The sequence below is a fragment of the Hipposideros armiger genome, unplaced genomic scaffold (assembly GCF_001890085.2).
Source record: "Hipposideros armiger isolate ML-2016 unplaced genomic scaffold, ASM189008v1 scaffold_276, whole genome shotgun sequence".
In the NCBI taxonomy this organism is placed as follows: domain Eukaryota; kingdom Metazoa; phylum Chordata; class Mammalia; order Chiroptera; family Hipposideridae; genus Hipposideros; species Hipposideros armiger.
In genome coordinates this window covers 1,971,869-1,991,278 of record NW_017731626.1, presented here as the reverse complement: position 1 = coordinate 1,991,278, position 19,410 = coordinate 1,971,869, and the positions used below count along the sequence as shown (strand labels likewise).

The window sequence follows — 19,410 nt, the reverse complement described above, 5'->3', positions numbered from 1 at the left end:
GCTGCCTGGCACGTCACCTCACCCTGACCCCAGGCTAGCTGCTTTTCCAGTTTCCAATCTGAAACAATTATTTTATACCATCTCCTCCCCCATCCTCAGCTCATAAAGTCATCTTGCTCTTTTTTCACTGAACAAAATAAAGGTCATCAAAAGACAACTTCCAGGACATCCAAATGGCTAATAAGTATATGAAAACTATACAACATCATTAGTGCCGAGATTATTGCCCTAGCCTCCTAACTGGCCTATTTCCATCCTCACCTCCCAATCAGTCCGTTCTCAATGCAGTATTAAAATGTAATCAGACCATGGCAGTCCCCTGCTCAAAACCTTCCAGTGGCCTATGTCACTCAGAGAAGACCAAGTCCATGTAATGGGTGACAAGAACCCTCACAATAACCCTTCTCCGTGTACTCTTAACTCTCCTTCTCCCTTACTCTGCTGCACTTACACCTGCTTCCTTGCGGTTCCTCCAACATGGCAGGTATGTTCCTGCTTCAGGGCCCTGCAAGTCCTTCCTCATGGTCTGGGATGCTTTTTACCCATTGATCCTTGGGGATCCTTCCTTCATCTCCTTCCGATCTTTATTCGAATGTCACCTTTTCATTAATGGCCTCCGTGACCACAGTATTTAATATTTTAAGCATCCTCCCTCCCCACCCTACTCTCCTACGGTCTCTATCACTTCTTTCAGTTTCTCTCTAGCACTTGTTTTCTTCTAATACACATACCAGGGGTGCCAAAAAAATGTACACAAGTGGACACTTTGGTCAGTGTTGCTCAAGCAGTAGTTCGCCATAATCAGAAGTGTCTGGATGCTGATGGTCATGAGAACATGAGCATGCATGGGGATTTTGTGTTTTGTTGATTGTTATATACCCCCAGTGTCAAGAACAATACCTGGTAAATATTTGTGGAATCAATAAATGAGTTGTTGCTTGTCATACTCAAGTTGCATAGAGATAGAAGCCATATTTTAGTCATCTTTGTAATAAATGATTAAATGGAAGAACAAATGTTCAGTTCAATTAAGGTACTTTAAGGCAGGCAATGTATTTAATGGTTCTCTCCATTTTTAACCCAAATACATGATCTCCCCAAATAAGTTATGTCATCTGTTCCCAAACAAGACTATCAACTGCGTGTTCTTCCTTTCTTAAAAAAAATTCACTCAATCAAGAGAAGAACAAAGATTACAATAGGCAAAGTGTGCAACAAAATATAGTTATTAAAACAATGCTTACCAATACTCCATAAATAAAAGGTAATTCAAACCTTGGGAGGTAATACAAATATAGTTGCTCCAATCATTTATAAGATGTTTCCTTTACAAAGAAAGGTTAAAGAAACAGATGACTCAGAGGGAAGGAAAAATCAACAGATGTGTTGGTTTAATTGTATGATGTCTAAAATACACTACACAAATGAGGGAGAAATTCCACCCTTCTGATATGAAGACCTTATTAAATAAAGAGCACTTTTTATTCACTTGAATGTATTTCTAGAGAAAATTTCAATGCTTGGAAAATTCCAGCAACTTGTTCCCCCAAAATGACAAGTTCACATTTTAATGTTTTATTTATGTAAAAAATAATTTATTTCACATTAAAACTTACAGAGGAAGTTGAGTACAACGCCGAAGGCCCAAGTTCTCTTCTCAGAACAGGTGCATTCAGGAAAGCTTTTCTGCCCACTTCCCACAACAGCAGTGCACCCCCGCCCCCTCCCCAGAGGACCAAGGGCAATCTCAAAGGCTAGTAGGTGGAAAGAAAGGTCCATGATCACCGTTGCTGGGAACAGAACTAGCAGGGGCTCATCTGCTGAGCACATGACTGTTCATCACTCATGTCCATGGTGGGGCTGGGAGGGAAGTGAAGAGGACTCAATATTATGATACTGGTAAGCTGGTGGCATTACCAAAGGAGTACAACCTTATAAAAAGCAATCACTAACTTATAAACAGAAATTCACTGTTTCAGACACAGTGATAAATATGTCAGAGTACATGGGTTGCAGGGAAAGCTAATTGTGAAAGAAAACGTGTTACCGGAATCATAATCAGAAGTGAAGAAACACAATATCACGACGTATCCATGGGAACATCATTCAAATTACACCAATTAATGTGTACATAAATCACTTTTTCAAAGCACATTATGCAGTTCAACTGCACTATATTTAAGATATGCCTATCTTTTATGTCCCTTGCCTATCACAGAAGAGCACACTAATAGCCAATTGCCTTCCAGTTGTCTGACATTTATCTCTGGAGCTTCAGAGATCATTGTTGCACTGGGGAACATCTGGAGGGCAGGGAGTGCATACATCCATACACACACAAAACTGTCTTCCCCACAAGGAAATGTATAAGCCAAAGAACCACAAATAATGACCCTTCCATTCATGTACTTAAACAAGAGTTTGGACTCAAGGGGCCAAAACATGGATAACCAGACATCCTGGTTTAGCTAAACAGTCCTCATTTATTCTTCTTTCTCAATATAATTTTAATAGTGCAGCCACCCCCACTTACAGTGTGTTCCAGTGTGTAAAATAAATTATACAGTGACCTTACCTCAATAGCTATTACCTTGGTTATGGAATGTTAAGCTTTAGCTGTGAAGCTGGCAAAATTAGGGCTGTAATTTTCCCATAAGGATAGAGTGGTCAAATTGGTTAAATCACCCTGCATTTTTCCTTACAGCAAAGTCATGAATCTGGCAATGTAAACAAAATCAGGAAAGCATTTAATAATAAAAGAAACCATCTCTGCTCCTCTGTATTATTTTGAATTTGCTATTGAGATAGCCTGCCATGATCATTTTGGAATAATGGAGAGTCTCTTGCCAGCCACCAGGGATTTTAAATGTCACCAATATTTATGAGAGAAAGTCTCAACTTTTATTTCTGGCTTACCGGACAAAACGTAGAGGTGGGCTTTGAATCAGGAGCTATTTCTTTTTAAATTAATAGTACAAAAGAGAAGGTCCTCTTTCCACCAAACTTCCCCTCCCCACTACCAAGCCTGGAATTGTTAGAAACAGCATCTCCAAGAACAGAAAATCTGGACACCAAGCATTCAACTAATAAAATCCAGGGGTCCCTGCCACACTTCCATCCCTGACTCTCCCAAATAACTGGTTCTTATTCTCACTCTGTGAAAAAGACAGCAGAGGAGCCACTGGAGTGGGCTGACAGAAGCATCAGTGTTCATCCAGGGAAGTGTTTTGCAAGGCAGCCGCTCTACTTACCCACTCCAGTAGCAGCCCCCTTACCCTGGGGGATGCCATAGACTCCAGAGCCCTGGTCTCCCAACCCTCAGTTGTCCCAGCACAATCTGGGCATGTTTGCACATGTTCCTGCCCCACAGGGCAATCCTCTCATAATGTATGTCAGAGTTCAGTCCCATAGATGGCCTTATAACGTAAGTATTCTTCTAAGCACTGAAGAACATTATCATCCACCTTGGGGTCAAACTTGTTGGCCAACAGGTGAGGGCTTTGAAGCATCCAGTGCAGGTCCCCAGTCCCATAAATGCAGATACTCCGCTGGTGGGTTCCAGAGCAAGGTCCATAAGGTGCCCCCATGCTGACGTCTCCTTCGTGGTACTCCCACTTGACCAGCCTGGCAATGGCAGCCATGTCCGAGGTGTGGAACTTGGGGTGGTAAGGAATGGAGCCAGGCATCCATGGAGCACGATGAAGGGTGGCCCAGAGGTGTTCATCGGGGCTATAGGTGTCTTTTGCCCATTCGATCAGTTGTCGTGATTTGGGGTTCTCTAAGACCTGTTGGACAAAGCCTCGAGAAGCCACGATATAGGCATTCCCTATGAACATAGGTAAATTATAAGGCGGAGGGTCCTTCATCTTGTTGGTTATGGATACTGTGTCTGTCACCTCATAGTGATATTTCCAGCGAGATATTTTGGACCCAGGTGTCTCTGACTCCATACTATTCTTCCCTTTCAACATCTTGAGGGTCAGGACCATCTCGGCATTGGTCTTTATAGGAAAGTCTGTTCCGCATGTATTCAGGAAGTATTTCCACGGCACTGAGCTCTGGAGTAAGTCCTCCATACAGTTCAGGTCAGCCTGCACCCTAGACCAAGAGGCATAAACCACCCGAGCCAACTTACTGGCCATGAAGACATTGGGGAAGCATGAAATAATTGCCTGGACTGCCTCTTTGAAAGTTTCTGGGGACTTCTCATCCACGTGGACACAATATATGTTCTGAGGGGCATACACAGCTCTCAGCAGCCTTTCGAAGTTTTCGATCTTCTCATGTACCACCATAGAGAATGCAATAGGGAAGTCCACCTCCTCTTTGCTGAGTGGATACTGTATGAACTTCCTTTGGGCCTTAAAGTGCTCACAGTCTCTGGTCATGTTGAGGTAGTCGGTGTCTGTGAAAGGCTTCCGCTTCTTCTTCACATCCAGGTTGTCCAGGAGAGCCTCAGTCACTGCTTCCTGGTCCCCTCGGGTGATTCGAGAACAGTTTATGAGTCTTTTTGCTGGCAACTTCAGGGACTCGTACAAGATGTCCCTACAGTGCTTGCTTCGAAAGTCCCTGGACTCCAGATCCAGGGAATCAAAGTCACATTGCAATCTGAGAGAAAGTTTCAGAGCAACAATGGCTAGCAGGAAATAGCAGCCCAGAGCCCACAGGTAATGCTGCCGGCAGAGTTTCTTCTTCCACCAAATCATCTTCATGTAATGGAAGATCAGTCGAGTTTGGGCACAGGGAAGGAGGACGATGGAATCCTTGAACAGAACAAAATGCCTTCAATTACAAACTAACCCTAAATGTTTTCCCAGGAACATCAAGTTCAACTCCAAAGTGATGGCAAAAATATATGTCTTCTAGAGACAAATATCCTCATTCAAGACCTGCCTAGGAGCCTCTTACACCTGGCTTACTGCTGGAGGTCTATATATAGCCTGACCCTGCAAATTACCTGATCATGCTGCAGCCAGGACCTAGCTCCACCTCTATCTCGGGGCAGAGAAAGGGAAACAGAACTGAGCACCTGCAGATGTAGAGGTGTAATTAGTAAGAGGAAGTCCCCACCCTTCATTTCCCATTCTCCCCTGCCCCCCTTTCCACCCTATTTCTAACATGGCTCTTATCTGGGCCTAGAATTTCTGATCAGTCTAGACAGAAAATCCACGAAATTCAGACTCTCAGCATCAGTTCTAGAAATTTAAAAGTCCTTTTAAAATAAAATTACATTTCTTGCTCTTATTTGGCAATTTATATGTTAGGATGTTTTCACCATATATAATTCATTGATTAGATATGTTATCTAGCCACCCTTTCAAAAAAAAAAAGTTCTTAAAAAGTATGAAAAAATTGGATATAGTCCAAAAATGCAGTGTAATTAATTATTCATATAGATAACTCTTAACCTATCCAAATTTAAAATATATTTATAGACACACACAGAGCTATGCATATATAATATTTAATGAGTACTTTCAATGGGCCAGAAATATTTCTTTATATTGTCCCATTTAATCTTCACAACATACATGAAATGTAGTTATTAGTAGTATTATTTCCTATTTTTTATAGGTAGGAAAACAGAAGCCAAATATCACGTATATTCTAAGAAGTAAATCTGGGACTCACCCCCACTCCGCACCCCCTTGTTTGTTTGGTTTGATTTGGGGGGGAGGGTTGTTTTGTTTTTTGCCTATAAGTCTAATACTTGTTCATCCAAACCACAGCTACCTTTTAAATAAAAATACAGGGTACTGAGTACCATAAAAAAATTAAAATAATAAAAATATAGAAAAAAAACCCTAAAAGAAACAAAATGTGACACATCCAGCAACGATTGCTCTCCCTTTTTGTATCCACTTTCTAAGCATGAGATTGTACCCTCTTAACTAATAACTATGGGAATGTAAGAGGAAAAAAATGAAAAATTAAGAAAATTCTCACCTTTAATAGCTTCTTTGCTACTTAGGGATGATCTCTTGCCAGGGTTTGTTTCTGTTTCCAAGGGAAGACTGGTTGAGTTCCATAGAAGCAAATGTGAACACCATATCCCCTGGTCTTTTTAGCTTCCCTGAAATATATTTTCTGATAGTCACAAAGCGTCCACGAAATGGTCTCAGGCGACTCCTTAATTTCTGCAAAGTAGAGAGCAGCAAGTGGCTTTATCATTGGCCTTTCAGCTTCCTGCTCTCAGATAAGAGAACAAGCTCAAATATGTCATTCAGGAGCCTATGCTCAAGAAAACAAAATCATTCAGGGAAGTGAGCAAGGCAGGAAAAATGCCGTCAATATCTGCGAAGACAAGCAGGTATTTCAGCCAGGGCAGCCCGGTTCCTATCCATGCTCTCCTGTCATAAACCATTCATAAACTCTTGTCAATGCTCATACAAACACTTGAAAGCTTTTTTCCCCTTTGGCCTGGAGTCCAAGTATCACTCCTCTCATGTTCCCTGAACATTAAGAGTAAAGCAATAAAAATACACTCAAGGAGTGTTTCTTTTGTTTTGTTTTTTTACTTAAAAAAGTCAATGAAAACCAGTCTGTTCTTCAAATGGCAACTGCTAGAAAAAATCCATTTGCCTATCTTTCCATGACTGATAATAAACTGTACGTTGTAGAAATATCCCCAGGGTTCCAGACAGCAGCTCTCCCTCACTAATGTCTGAAGAATAGATAACACTATGGCCAGCTGGACTTCAGTGAGAGCTTCATGGGGTGGTTTTGGCAATACAACATGGAAAATGCCTTCTTCAAAGCCACTGACATTGTTTGCCTCTCCCCCAACCCACCACTCCAAAAAAGGCAGCATTCCTGGCCAAACATTTGAAATAGCAAATTTAATATAAAGAACTTAACTAGGTATAAAATTAGATAAATAATTGAAAAGTTGTGTGTGGTGTGGAAGGGTAGACACTAAATTATTAGGGAAGTAGCAATTGCTGGAAGTAGCTACCACCTCTAGGCTGGAAGAACGAAGAAACAAAATGGAAATTATTAAACTTAGACTTTGGGAAGAAAGGTGCCAACAAGCTGAAACTCAAGACCTCTGAAATGGGGACACTACTCAATTGCTGCTGGAGTCTCTGAGTTCAGAAGAAGGCCCCTAGGCTGAGATTCAGAACTGTTATGAGGCTGGTGTCTCTGTCCGCCGTTGCTGTAAACTAGGTTCATGCAGCTAGATAATAGAACCACCACTCCGAAGTAAACACGCGTTGACATGGTGATGCTCACGGAAGCAGGAAGTAAATAGGAAGCAAACAGGAAGCCCTGCCTCCAGCCTCACCATCTCCCTCCAGCGCCCCCTGTTGGCAGAGCCTAATAGGTGGCAGGTAGTGAAGCGCAAACGTGGTTTTGCAGAGTCCCCGCTCTGGCACCCCATAGCTGAGTCCGGAAGGGTGAACTCCATCTGAAGATAGTGGTATAATAGCGGAGATCAATCGGTGTTCCCTTCTTACAGGAATTGTTTATGCAGCCCCCTATATAGGATAGAGAATTTGGATCTTCTTTTTTTGAACCTCCTCTGCCTGTCTCTGACTGCAGATTAAGACAGGCCAATGGCAGGGAGCCTTATAGTCATCTGCGCCCTTTTATTGACTCCACTCCACTGGCTCTGTCTTCTGCCAGCTTCAGTCACTCAGAACCTGAGTGGCTCTATTTGTTGAGCTGTAAAATCCCTAAGGCAAAAATAATTAAAGGATAAACACTTGTTCCAGTATCTAAATCTAGAAAAAGCTCTCCCATTTTTTTATATTTGACTTTTCTTTGATGTTCCCCTCAAAGTCCTACCTTCTTTTCCATAAAAACCACATCACGGTGAATAAAGAGAAAACATTTTAAATATTTGATTTATAAGGTAACCAAAAGAGGTATCTACTTTTCTTTTTTTTTAAATTTTATTGGGCAATTGGGGGAGGGGAACAGACAAGTTGCTGTCCTTTTGTTCTTCAGTCTAGTTGTGGAGGATTTCGCTTCACTGGCCCATGTTGGTATTATCATTGTGCTCTTCCTGGGTGAGGCAGATTGGTCGCCAGCCACTGGACGGCCGCTCACAGCGGCTCTTGGTAGCTTATGGGAGCCCACTGCAGCAGGGGCTGCAGCTTCACTGTCACCGGTGACTCAGGGCAGCCCAGCTCCAGGTGGAGTTGTTGTTCACCATCTTAGCTGTAGAGGGCGTAGCGTCACTGGCCCTAATGTGGGATCCAAACTGCTGCCCTAATGTGGGATCCAAACAGGGCCCTGCTGCTCAGAGCTGGCGTCCTAAGCCAGCCAGCTCTTAACCAACATGCCACTCAGCCGGCCCAAGAGGTATCCATTCTTAATTGCTAAATATGCTATTATAATATAACATTACAAACTGTATATATATTTTGTTGAGATAATCTACATATTAATAGTAACACCAAGTGAGTGGTAGTTATGAGCACACCTGGGCTTTGGAGGAACACAGCTAGGTCTGAATCCTGGCTCTGTTATTTTCTAACTGTGTGACCTTGGGCAAATTCTGTAATCTCTCTGTACTTCAGTGACTTCTTTTGTCTAATTGGGTCTAATACTAATATCTATTTTATAGAGTTGTTGTGAAGCTGAAATAAGATAACACATATGAGGGGCTTGGCTTACTACCTGGCATATGTAGCCCCTTGATGGTTATAGTTAAGAAGGCTGCCATGCCAGCCCACAACAGCCTGTTATACTCACAGAACAGCTCAAACAGCATTCTTGAACTGTGGACCAAGTGAAAGTATTGATGCTGGTGATGTGACCAGAGGGTAGACCAAGGAAAAGACCAGGGATTGTCCCTCCTCTGTGCTTTGGAAAGAGACTCAGTTGTAAGGGGTCAGTGTTAGCACTGCAGAGACCAGGGATGAGCTGCAGCTGACCCCAGGGAAGTGCAGGAGAGAGAATCACATGGCAGGAGAGGGCACAGGAGAATCAGAGCCAAGCAACCTACAGACATTAGTCAGGCATTTGGAAAGGTGGCCAGCATGTCCCACACCTTAACTCCATCCGGCCTTGACGAGAAGAAGGGGTACTGGCAAGAGAGAGGAAGGACCCACCCAGTCCCAGAGTGCTGGAGAAGCCAGGCAAGCCTCATGCAGGAACCTGAACCAGGATATGAGATCCTTCCTTAGGGTTTCTTTTATTTCTGCTGAGGCCCAAAGGCAGAGCCAGATGAGCCTGGAGGCAAATGTATCCAAGAGCCCAAGATTACATGAAGGTATTTAGAAGCCCCAAGCACTGAAAAAGATGAGGGCGCTCACCTCTCTCAAATATCGAAAATAAAATCAACATTAAACCAGATAACAGGTATATTATTAGGTAAAAAGAGGTGCAACACAGTCTGAGTTTTTCCACAATGACTGCTGCTATGACGCCGTGTTTGAGATAGCAAATTCTTCCCACGCAGGCCCTTCATTTTTTCCTCCTAACCATGAGTTTAGCCTACCTATTAGGCCAATAGCTTGGCCTGTATCTCCTGAGTTTTGAATTATAAATCCTTGTATGTTTGTGGGAGTGTCTAAGAGTTCCAACAGTAGGGAACAAAGAAACTAAGCCAGGCTCATCAGGTTGGATCTGAAAGAATTCAGTGGAGTTTAGTGTCACCTTCAGTGGAGGTTCAGGGGACCCTACAGTTCTAACAATAGGGTCAGAGGAGGAAGCCAACCATTTTAAGCTGAATTTATAAACTGGCAAATGCGCTCTTCTACTTATTTTAGTATGGTGACGTTTACCTCTGGTGTCAGCTTTATCCTCTCAGTAATCTGGAATCTCCTGGGAGTCATAGTCTTTATTTCTGTTGTTCTTTATCTCAGTACCTAAAGTCGCAGATATTGGCAGAATTCCAAGGCTTCCCAAAAGAGGAAGATCATGGATAGCAAAGAGGGACCCAGGGACCAGAAAAGGAACCATGACTCTGAGAGGCAAGAAGTGATAATAGATAAGCAAGCACAAACCAGTTAATGTGTTACTGGCTGGGCTGGAGCTGGGGTTTGAAAGAAACTGGAGGTACTCAGGAAGATGGGAGTTGGGTGTTCTTTGAGCCTTAACCTTATTTAATGTTCTATGTCAGTGAGCTTTTAGTGAAGATGCGCCTATGATCTCTGGCCACAGAGAAATGGTTAAAAGATCCAACATGATCCCTTTGTTTGCAGTCAGGGTTATAAAACGAAGCTCATGCTCCCTGCAGTTTCCCTCGCTGATGGGCCCTCTCCAGGCCCTCCCTCCTTTGAGCTCCACTCCCTGTATGCACCCAGTGCTCTCCCTCCCCCTAGACACACTCCTAGTGACCTGGATAGAAGGGGACATGGGATTCGAGAAAGAAAAAGGAAAGCAACCCCACAGAACTCAACAAGTACTTATTCACTGAATGGAGACGAAAATTCTGAAAGAAAGACAACGATCTATTCAGGTGAAATAATCTAACTTGTGAGAGGGCAGTAACACCCAAGATTTTTGTATACTCAACCTTCCCTCCCCAAACACTTCAAAACGCACTTGTCCTCATTGGGGTATCATGAATTCTTAAAGGCAACCATGTCTGACTCGGCTTTGCCTCCTCACAGCATCTAGCCTGAGAACTTGCAGATAAGATTCACCATGACTGTTCCCTGAATAAACAGCTCCCTCAGGGTCCCAGGGAGGGTCCTCTAAGTACCGGAGCCTTGGAACGGTTGCTTACTACTATTTACTGGAATAAATGGATAGAGGCTCCCTGAAGTAAGTTATACACAAAAATATAATGCCACAGAGTTGAAACTAATTGAAATCCAAACAGTGCCAAAGGGATTAATTTTGCTTAGGAAACTTTCTCAGAATAAATAAGATTTAGAGGCATGTTAATAAAGAGATTAAGGTGCTGGCTATTGTGTCATTAGGAATTAACCTTCTGAATGGAACAAATAACAAATGGCATATAACATGGCAGCATTCCATTTATTCATTCCATTTAATTCTTGTTGATTGAGGAAGCTGCTAGTGTTAGAGATACAAAGTTGATTAAGACAGTCCCTACTTTCAAGGTGCTCATAGCCTTGTGTGGAAGAAATGTTTGAAAATAGATTATAATAATGCCATGTATAAGTGCAAAAAGAGATATGCATTGGATATAATGGAAGTCCAGAGGTTGAAACTAAATAGGAAATGTTTAGAAATACAAGTGCAACCAAATGAGTGAAGGGTCTTGGCTAGTAGCTACAAGGGGAACAAGTATATAGGTTAAAGAAAATATCCTCTTGGGGCAGCTGTTTGGAAAAAGAAAGTTAGATCCCTAAATCCACACTATAAACATAAATTTCCACAAAATATATAGAATATTTTTATGATAACTAGATTGGGGAAGTTTTTTTAATATTAAGCTTAGACCAGAACATTGTACAATTAAGTTCATGAACTCATCCTAGAAAAAGTGCTACATACCTCATTGCTGAATATCACTATGGTCACCTTCAAGGTACTCCCCTTGGGAAGCTATGCACATATGCCAGCGCCTAGTCCACCCTTCAAAGCAATTTTGGAACTCTTTTCTGGAATGGCCATCAGAGCTGTCATCTTATTACCCTTGATGTTCTAAATGTCATCAAAATGTCTTCCTTGCAATATTTCCTTTGTCTTCTGGTAAAGAAAGAAGTCATTTGGGGGGCCAGATCAGGTGAGTAGGGAGGGTGTTCCAATACAGTTATTTGTTTATTGGATAAAAACTCCCTCACAGTGCCGTGTGAGCTGGTGCATTGTCGTGATGCAAGAACCATGAATTGTTGGTGAAAAGTTCAGGTTGTCTTATGTTTTTATGCAGCCTTTTCAGCGCTTCCAAATAGTAAACTTGGTTAACTGTTTGTCCAGCTGGTACAAATTCATAATGAATTCTCCCTCTGATATCAAAAAAGGTTAGCAACATTGTTGCAACAAGTTCATGAACTTAATTGTTAGACCTTCGTAAACAAAAAAGAGACAGATTTGACTATATGGAAACCATAACCAAAAATGTATTTGTATGAAATCAGACTTCTGGGGAAACGCCTTAAAAGGGAGAAGCTAAACCAGCGGTTCTCAACCTTCCTAATGCCGCGACCCCTTAATACAGTTCCTCATGTTGTGGTGACCCCCAACCATAAAATTATTTTCTTTGCTACTCTATAACTGTAATTTTGCTACTGTTATGAATCGTAATGTAAATATATTTTTGTTTTCTGATGGTCTTAGGCGACCCCTGTGAAAGGGTCGTTCGACCCCCAAAGGGGTCGCGACCCACAGGTTGAGAACCGCTGAGCTAAACCCTTCTACCCTTGTGTATCTTTCATTATCATGAATGCAGATGTAATAGTTGGAGCTCCAGCAGCTATCTAGGACCTTGAGGCAATATTGAGAATGGAAAGATAATATATGGAGCCACTTCACCAGTTTTGAATGGCCTATTTCTGGGCCACACTTATATGTGAGAGAAATAAATGTCTACCTTATTTAGCCACTACTTTTTCAGGTCTCTGACATGAGCAGCCTTTCACAAGTTTTTAACTCACACAGAAGCTATTTCCTAATTCAGGGACATTAAGAATCATAGGTTGGGGCTGGCCAAGTGGCGCGTTGGTTAAGAGCTGGCTTAGGACACCAGCTCTGAGTAGCAGGGCCCTGGTTCGGATCCCACATGAGGGCCAGTGACACTGCCCTCTACAGCTAAGATAGTGAACAACAGCTCAACCTGGAGTCACTGACTGCCATGAGTCACCAGCGTAGGCATAGGCTGCAGCCCCTGCTACAGTGGGCTGCCATGAGCTACTGTAAGTGACTGGCAGCCAACGTGACTGGCTGGCAGCCAGCGTGAGCTGCCATGAGCCGCTGTTAGCAGCTGTCCAGTGGCTGGCGAGTGACTGCCTCACCCGGGAAGAGCATAATGATAATACCAACATGGGCCAGTGAAGCAACGTCCTCCACAACTAGACTGAAGAACAAAAGGACAACAACTTGTCTGTTCCCCTCCCCCAATTGCCCAATAAAATCTTTTAAAAAAAGAATCATAGGTTTGAAAAAGCTACATGTCAAGAGAGTAAAGAGAATCTAGTCTGAAGCCTGCAAAGTACAGAACAGTAGCTCTAATTTCCATTCTCTCTACCACCACCTCCTTCATCCCCACACCACCACCACCATTTTTTGCTTCTTATGTAAAAACACATTTCAGGAAAAAGGCTGGAAAGGAATGCACTAAAATGTTCACTACAGTATTCAGGGTTTGTGTGATTACTGCTAGTTTTCAGTTTCCCTTTTTGTCTCCTCAGTTTTCTAATTTATCTAAAACGCATATGCATTATATATTTTTAAAAATTTTTAGAATCATCTCAGAAAACAAATAGAGCTCTCTTTGATTTTAAAAGTTAACCATGCTTTTTCTTTATTTTACCTCTTTGCAGGCCTGTGTGAACAGATCTAGTCTTTATTTTATTGGAGAATGTATATTATGTGTGTGTATACATACACGTATACCTAACTGGATACTAGTAGAAATAACTTTTTGTGAATGTAAAATTGGATGTTGTGATTATGACAACAGCTTAATTTAAGCATGATTATTAAATACTAGCATCACCAAACACTCACAGAATGCCACTTCACTTACTCATATTATCATTTAAAGGAAAATGACCACCATGCCTATTAATATATGAAAACATAAAGATACATTAAATGACAAAACAACACACAATACATTTAGTTCTACTTTCTTGATCTTAAAAAAAAAAAAATTGGCAGGCTTTTTCATGCCATCCTTTTTGGGAACAAACGAGGTAAATATTTCTAGGGCCCTTTCTGTGCTGACCTAGCCCATAAGGTCCTATCAACTGTCTACTCCGGACCTATAGAAAGTTTCACATGTGTAGTTATGGTCACGGCCATCTTGCAGGCATAGAACACTGAGACAGTGTGCTGGGCTCTGGGCAGAGGGAGTCTCTGCCTTCGTAGGTGAGAAGGAAAGGTGAGGGTGAGGGCCAGACTGTAGGAACCACGGTTGAATCTCTGACGTCTCATACACACTGACCTGTCAGGAAGGCACAGAGTGGAGACCTGAGCAGATGAGATGCCAAACAGGCGAAGCTTGGCCCTCAGTACCTTTCATCCCTCAAAGACTGTAGTTCCAGACCATCAGAGGGGAGCTTTGTGTTCGAGTAATGTTTCTTGCCGTGGCCCTGGCCAGGGCAGTTTTATAGCTGTGGCCCATGTCTAGGCTGGGTATGTACCTGCTTTAGGTATTTGATAGTGGAGTAGAGCCCATGGCAGAATGGTTGTGGAATTCAAGAGCCCAAGTGAGAATTCTAGCTCACTTTATCCTTGGGAAGCTCTTGGACCCTCTCCCTGCTGTTATCGCATCCATAACTTGAGTGTACTAACAGGTATGTACCAATAAACAAGTGCTAACGCGGCCATGTAGGAGCTCATAGTCTAGTAGGGAAGAGCAGCGAACAAGCACTGACAATAATGTGTGAGAAGCTCCAAGGGTAACTGTCGCAAGTAGACCTAAAGCTCTGTGGAAAGGTGGGATTCCTGGAAGACATCCTGCAGGCGTTGGGGTTTAGACTCATATTAATATCTGATGGGTGAACAGATTAGTTAGGCAAATAGTAGGGTCAGAGGGAGCAGCCAGGCTGTAGGCCCAGCACCACTGCTTTATCCTCAGGATCATGATACCTGTCCTTGCCTGGTCCATGCTCAGGAATTCTCCTGCTTTTCTCTCAGGTTCTGGACACCACCAGGCTCTTTCTCACCTTTGGATTTTGAATCAGGCTATTCCCTCCACCCAGAGGTAATCTCCACTCCTGCCTCCTCTAGGTCGCATTTTGGCTGTGACTTCCCCTGGATAGCCTCCCAGACCCCCAGCCTAGGTTGGAGGTCCCCCTTTCTTGTTCTTGTAACATCCTGAAATGTTCACACACTCTAGTCTCCACTATGTTGTCAACTTATTCAGGACAAGGACGATGCTTTCTTGTCTACTTTTTAATCCCTAGTGCCTCACAAATAATAATCATCAGCATATACTGAGATTTGCTGCATGCCAGGCACTGTTCTAAGCACTTAATATTAAATCTTCACAACAAATCCTATAAGGCACAGAGACATTGAGTAACTTACTCAAGATTACACAGCTAGTAGATGGTAGGGCAAGAATTTGTACCTTAGCAGTCTGGCCCCACTCACGCCACTTTATCCACTCCACTGCACTCCAGCTGCCCCCACTAGTACATTCTTAAGCAGGCCACCTCTCCTGGTACAATTCTAGATCTGCCTTGACTTCTTCCTGGCTGGAAAGCCACCTAGCACACAGCCTTTCTCTGTTCTTCACTGGGCCTAACTTTCTCCCCCATAATAGGAGGTGGAGCGGACCAAGTGAAGGAAGAAAGTAACCTGCCCAAGATAAGAGCTCCACATGGGGTTCACACTCACGCCACCAGGTTCAGTTTGTTTACCCTCACACTGATTGCCTGGGGTACACAGTGTTTGTGGAATGAGTGAGCAGGTGGAGGAAGGATAAACCCTGCCCAGCCCTGAAGGGGGGGAGGATCCCAAATTCTGGTTGTGATTGACTCATTGTATCCTTGTAGGAAATTTCTAGAAGAATACATTATTAACAGTAGTCAACAAATACTGGATTACATTATTTTACCAGCCCTTGTGAAAATTGCTTTTTGTCTTTACAATACTCATCGAAAGTCATTCACTGTTACTACATTTTTATCAACATGAAGTTATCTCCAATGCATTTCTAATTATAAAAGTTGCTACATTAAAAAGAAGTGCATAACTTCGTGCATTTGTGCAACTATTTTTAAAAAATAAATTATTAGAAGTATAACTTATGGGTCAAAGATTATGCAGCTTTAAATTTTTCTCATTGGTACTACCCACACGGTTTTCCCCACTTCTTACAAGAGGACCGTTTCCTCCCTTTAGCTCCTGGAATTATCTTTTGTGTTTGTCTTTCCCACAATCAATAGATGGAAAATGATACCCCACTATGGTTTTCATCTGCATTTCTTTATTAGTAAACTTGAGCCTCTTTTCATTTTTTGGCCATTTGCATTTCTTCTTAAATTCCATTTCTGTTGGGGGGTTTTCTACCCATTTTTCTATGGGACTGTTAGCTTTTCTTAATAATTTGTAAGAGCTCTTTAAATTTATTGGTTATCTGCCCTTCATTCTTGTTTTGTAACTATTTCACTCCAGTGAATTGTTTGACTTTGAATAGATTTTTACGGGATTCTTTCCTAGGTGTAATACTTGATACATAGAAGTTTGCAATTATTTTAGGTGGTTAAATTTATCTATACTTTTGCTTTTGGCTTCTGAGATTTATATAAAGTTTTAGAGTTGTTGTTTTTATTTTACATTTAAATTTTGGATCCACCTGGAATATATTTTGATGTAAGGAATGAAGTTGGGGAGTCGATGGTTTTGCTAGGAAAACAAAAAGCTAGGCTTTGAAATAAAGTTTTTAACCTTTGGGCTTGGCACTTTGGGAAAATGCCAAATATCAATGAATGAGGGAAGGAAGTAGGAGACAGAAGCAAAGGAAACAGAGCTGCATTGAAAACGATGGGTCACCAAATTCCAAAAACACATTTGATTTTGGATATATAAACACCAGTCATTTATTCTGAAAAACCACACAAAGCCAGTGACAACCGAAACCTGATTCATAAAAGAGAAAGCAAACAAGCCAAATCTTAATTGATATTACACACAAGATTTTATTATTATTACCTCTATTAGGAAACACCTAATCTTGGCCACATCCTAAGTGGCAGAAGCCACGTACCTGGGGTGCTATTTAAACAAGATACCCTTGTGGCTCTAATCAAGTTCCTGTAAATGGCATCTAACACCAAGCTGATCCAATTATACACATGGGGGAAAATTTTTTTTTTTATTAAGGGGCTAACTCACTTATTGGTTCTCTGTGGGAGAACCAAAAAAAAAAAAAACAAAAGGAGAGGTTAGTGGTGAAAGAAGATGGAAGTGCCACTGGAAGACTAAAGGGCGAAAGAGCAGAAACATACAGTGAAAAGCAAATATAATTAATTATAGGAGTATGAGGAAAAAACAGCCATGCTATAAAATGAGTGACAGAATAAGGAAGCCAAGCCTTTCTGGGGTTAAAGCAGCAAGACGTCAATGCCCAAGGAAAACAGATCAGGATTGTTCTGGGAAGGTGTTGATTGAGGCCGGAAAAGCTTGGCTTAATTGACCCTCCCGTCTCCATCCATCCCTATTCATGGAAACGTTTTCTGCCTTGTACTCTGCAATGGAAATGAAGAGGGAACTGGATAATATCCAGGATTGATGCACAAAGTCAATTTCCAGGGACTGTCCAGGGCACAAGCAAACTGACTACCAACCTCTTTAAAAATATTCCCCTCCCTCACTGTGCGACTTTAGTCAGTTACTTGGCTTCTTTGGGCCTCCTTTTCCTCACTGTGTAGGAACCCTAACCCTAGCCCCTAACCCCGAATCTGAGTTTTCAGGTCAGATCCTGTGACCTTGCTGCCTAGCATCTTTGTCCTGGGAGCATCGTGTCAGAGCCATGATTCAAGAATCCTTACTTGGCGACAGAGCTCAGCAGCGAAGGAAGGAAGATGCGAAAGGCTGGAAGTGAGGAGGTCGGCAGAAGCGGTATTGCCGTGGTCCAAGAGGAAATGTTGAGGACACAACCAGGTCAGTGACAATGAGGATAGGAAGAGGCGAGGGCTGGGAGAGACTGGAAGAACTTAAAAGCACCACAGAGATAGGCTTGAGAAGGCTTGGAACCCAAACCTCAAAGCTAGGAGAAGCTTTCTAACCCAACGTTCACAAAGGTGACCCCAGGTCATGCCAGCCCGGAAAGGAAAAATCAATCATGCTAAAGAACAATTTTCACAAAAGTTTAAAAACTTGACTCTCTACAAATATACACTGAACATGTGTCAAAAAACTGCTAATTAATGAGAGAAGAAATAAGACGGTAAAGCTGCCTCGAAGAGCCTCTTGAGAAACAGGCTAGGGGTAACATTTATAAATGTCAGTAATGTGAAGGTTGAGGGGCCCTGCCCTAGATAATTCACCTTGGGCGCGGCCGAGCTTGTTCAAGAATGCACTTTGACAAGGCCGTCATTGCAAGAATATGTGACTCCCCTTTTTTTCTTATTTCCAGGTTTTACATAATTTTCCTTAATGGTCATAGTCAACCATCGGCCTTCAAAGGGAAGTAGATGTCTCCTTTTTGCAAATGTTTCACCTGAGTATTTTAAAAGGATTTTCTACCCAACCGGCAGAACATCTGGAAAATTCAATCAAACAGAACATCCCTCCCCAGTTACTGAGCATTTCGTCTTATTAAGCTCTTACTGCAAAGACCATGCGAGTTTTCCAAGGACCATGAAAGTGCCTGTAAGTTTCTTTTTAAAAAATGAAAATTGGCACTCCCAGATGTTCTATGTAACTGGAGGAGGCTGGCTGGAGGGCAGAGGTATAGGTCACAGGAAGGCTAGAACTGGGGAAAGGCATGTCGCTGATCACCTCAGCTGACCCAATCTGAACACATCACCTTTCCTCCTATCCCTGCTGCAGCCAAATCTCTGCCAACACCCATGCCAGCGCCCACCCAGGCACACAGACCAGGCTCTTAAATGACGTGTCAGGCTCCTCTTTTTTTCTTCCCATCTACGTGAATTCTCTCATTCAGTATATACTTTTGTGGAGCAATTAATACCAGGCACTGAGTATATACAGAGAAGTGAGCAAAGCTGTCTTTTAGCCAATTGCCAAGGCCCGCAGATTCCTCCTTGACTTTCCTTGTCACTCTCCTTTCTTGCTTTGGTTCAGGTGCTGCAGCAGTAGTTGCTTAACTCATTCCCCTGCCCCAGTCTAACCCCTCCTGTTTTCAGATTATCACCCCGAAGCACAACTCTGCCCCTGCAACTCCCGGGCTAAAAACACATCCCTGGGAGCTTCCCTTTGCTTGGGCTCAGAGAATAAAATCCAGTCACCTTCACTCAGCAATCAGGCCCTTTCATACTTAACTCCCAGGCAAACTTGCTGCTTCCGTTCATTGCTCCAGGGGCACATGGCGGGCTTTCCATACTCATGCCTTTCTTCCTGCATGCTCATTAACAACTCCCTCACTTGCAGGTATCAAAAGGCAGCAATCAATAGATCTCTCATGCTAGATAAATAGTCACTGGCCCCAAAATCAATATTTCTAGCATGAGAAGACAATTTATGATCACCTATAACATGTCTTCCATGGGCCAGCCGAGTGGCGCATTGGTTAAGAGCTGGCTTGGGACGCCAGCTCTGAGCAGCAGGGCCCCAGTTTGGATCCCACATGAGGGCCAGTGACACTGCCCTCTACAGCTAAGATGGTGAACAACAGCTCGACCTGGAGCTGGG

General features: G+C 42.6%; 1 protein-coding gene across 3 annotated transcripts in view; it reads right to left on the bottom strand.

Annotated features, from left to right (window-relative positions):
- Positions 1 to 752: 752 nt before the first annotated feature.
- GCNT3 (glucosaminyl (N-acetyl) transferase 3, mucin type) overlaps positions 753 to 19,410 on the bottom strand; it is a 19,939-nt gene continuing 1,281 nt past the window's right edge. Inside the window, exons 2-3 of one of the 3 annotated variants that reach the window (XM_019657536.1) lie at positions 5,947 to 6,137; positions 753 to 4,763 (exon numbers count right to left, since the gene is read on the bottom strand). In XM_019657536.1, the coding sequence (XP_019513081.1) occupies positions 3,393 to 4,712 (1,320 nt within the window). In that variant the 5' untranslated portion in view covers positions 4,713 to 4,763; positions 5,947 to 6,137 and the 3' untranslated portion in view covers positions 753 to 3,392. Of the gene's footprint in view, positions 4,764 to 4,957; positions 5,207 to 5,946; positions 7,710 to 19,410 lie in introns of those variants that run through there. The other 2 variants (XM_019657535.1, XM_019657534.1) reach the window with 2 other exon arrangements.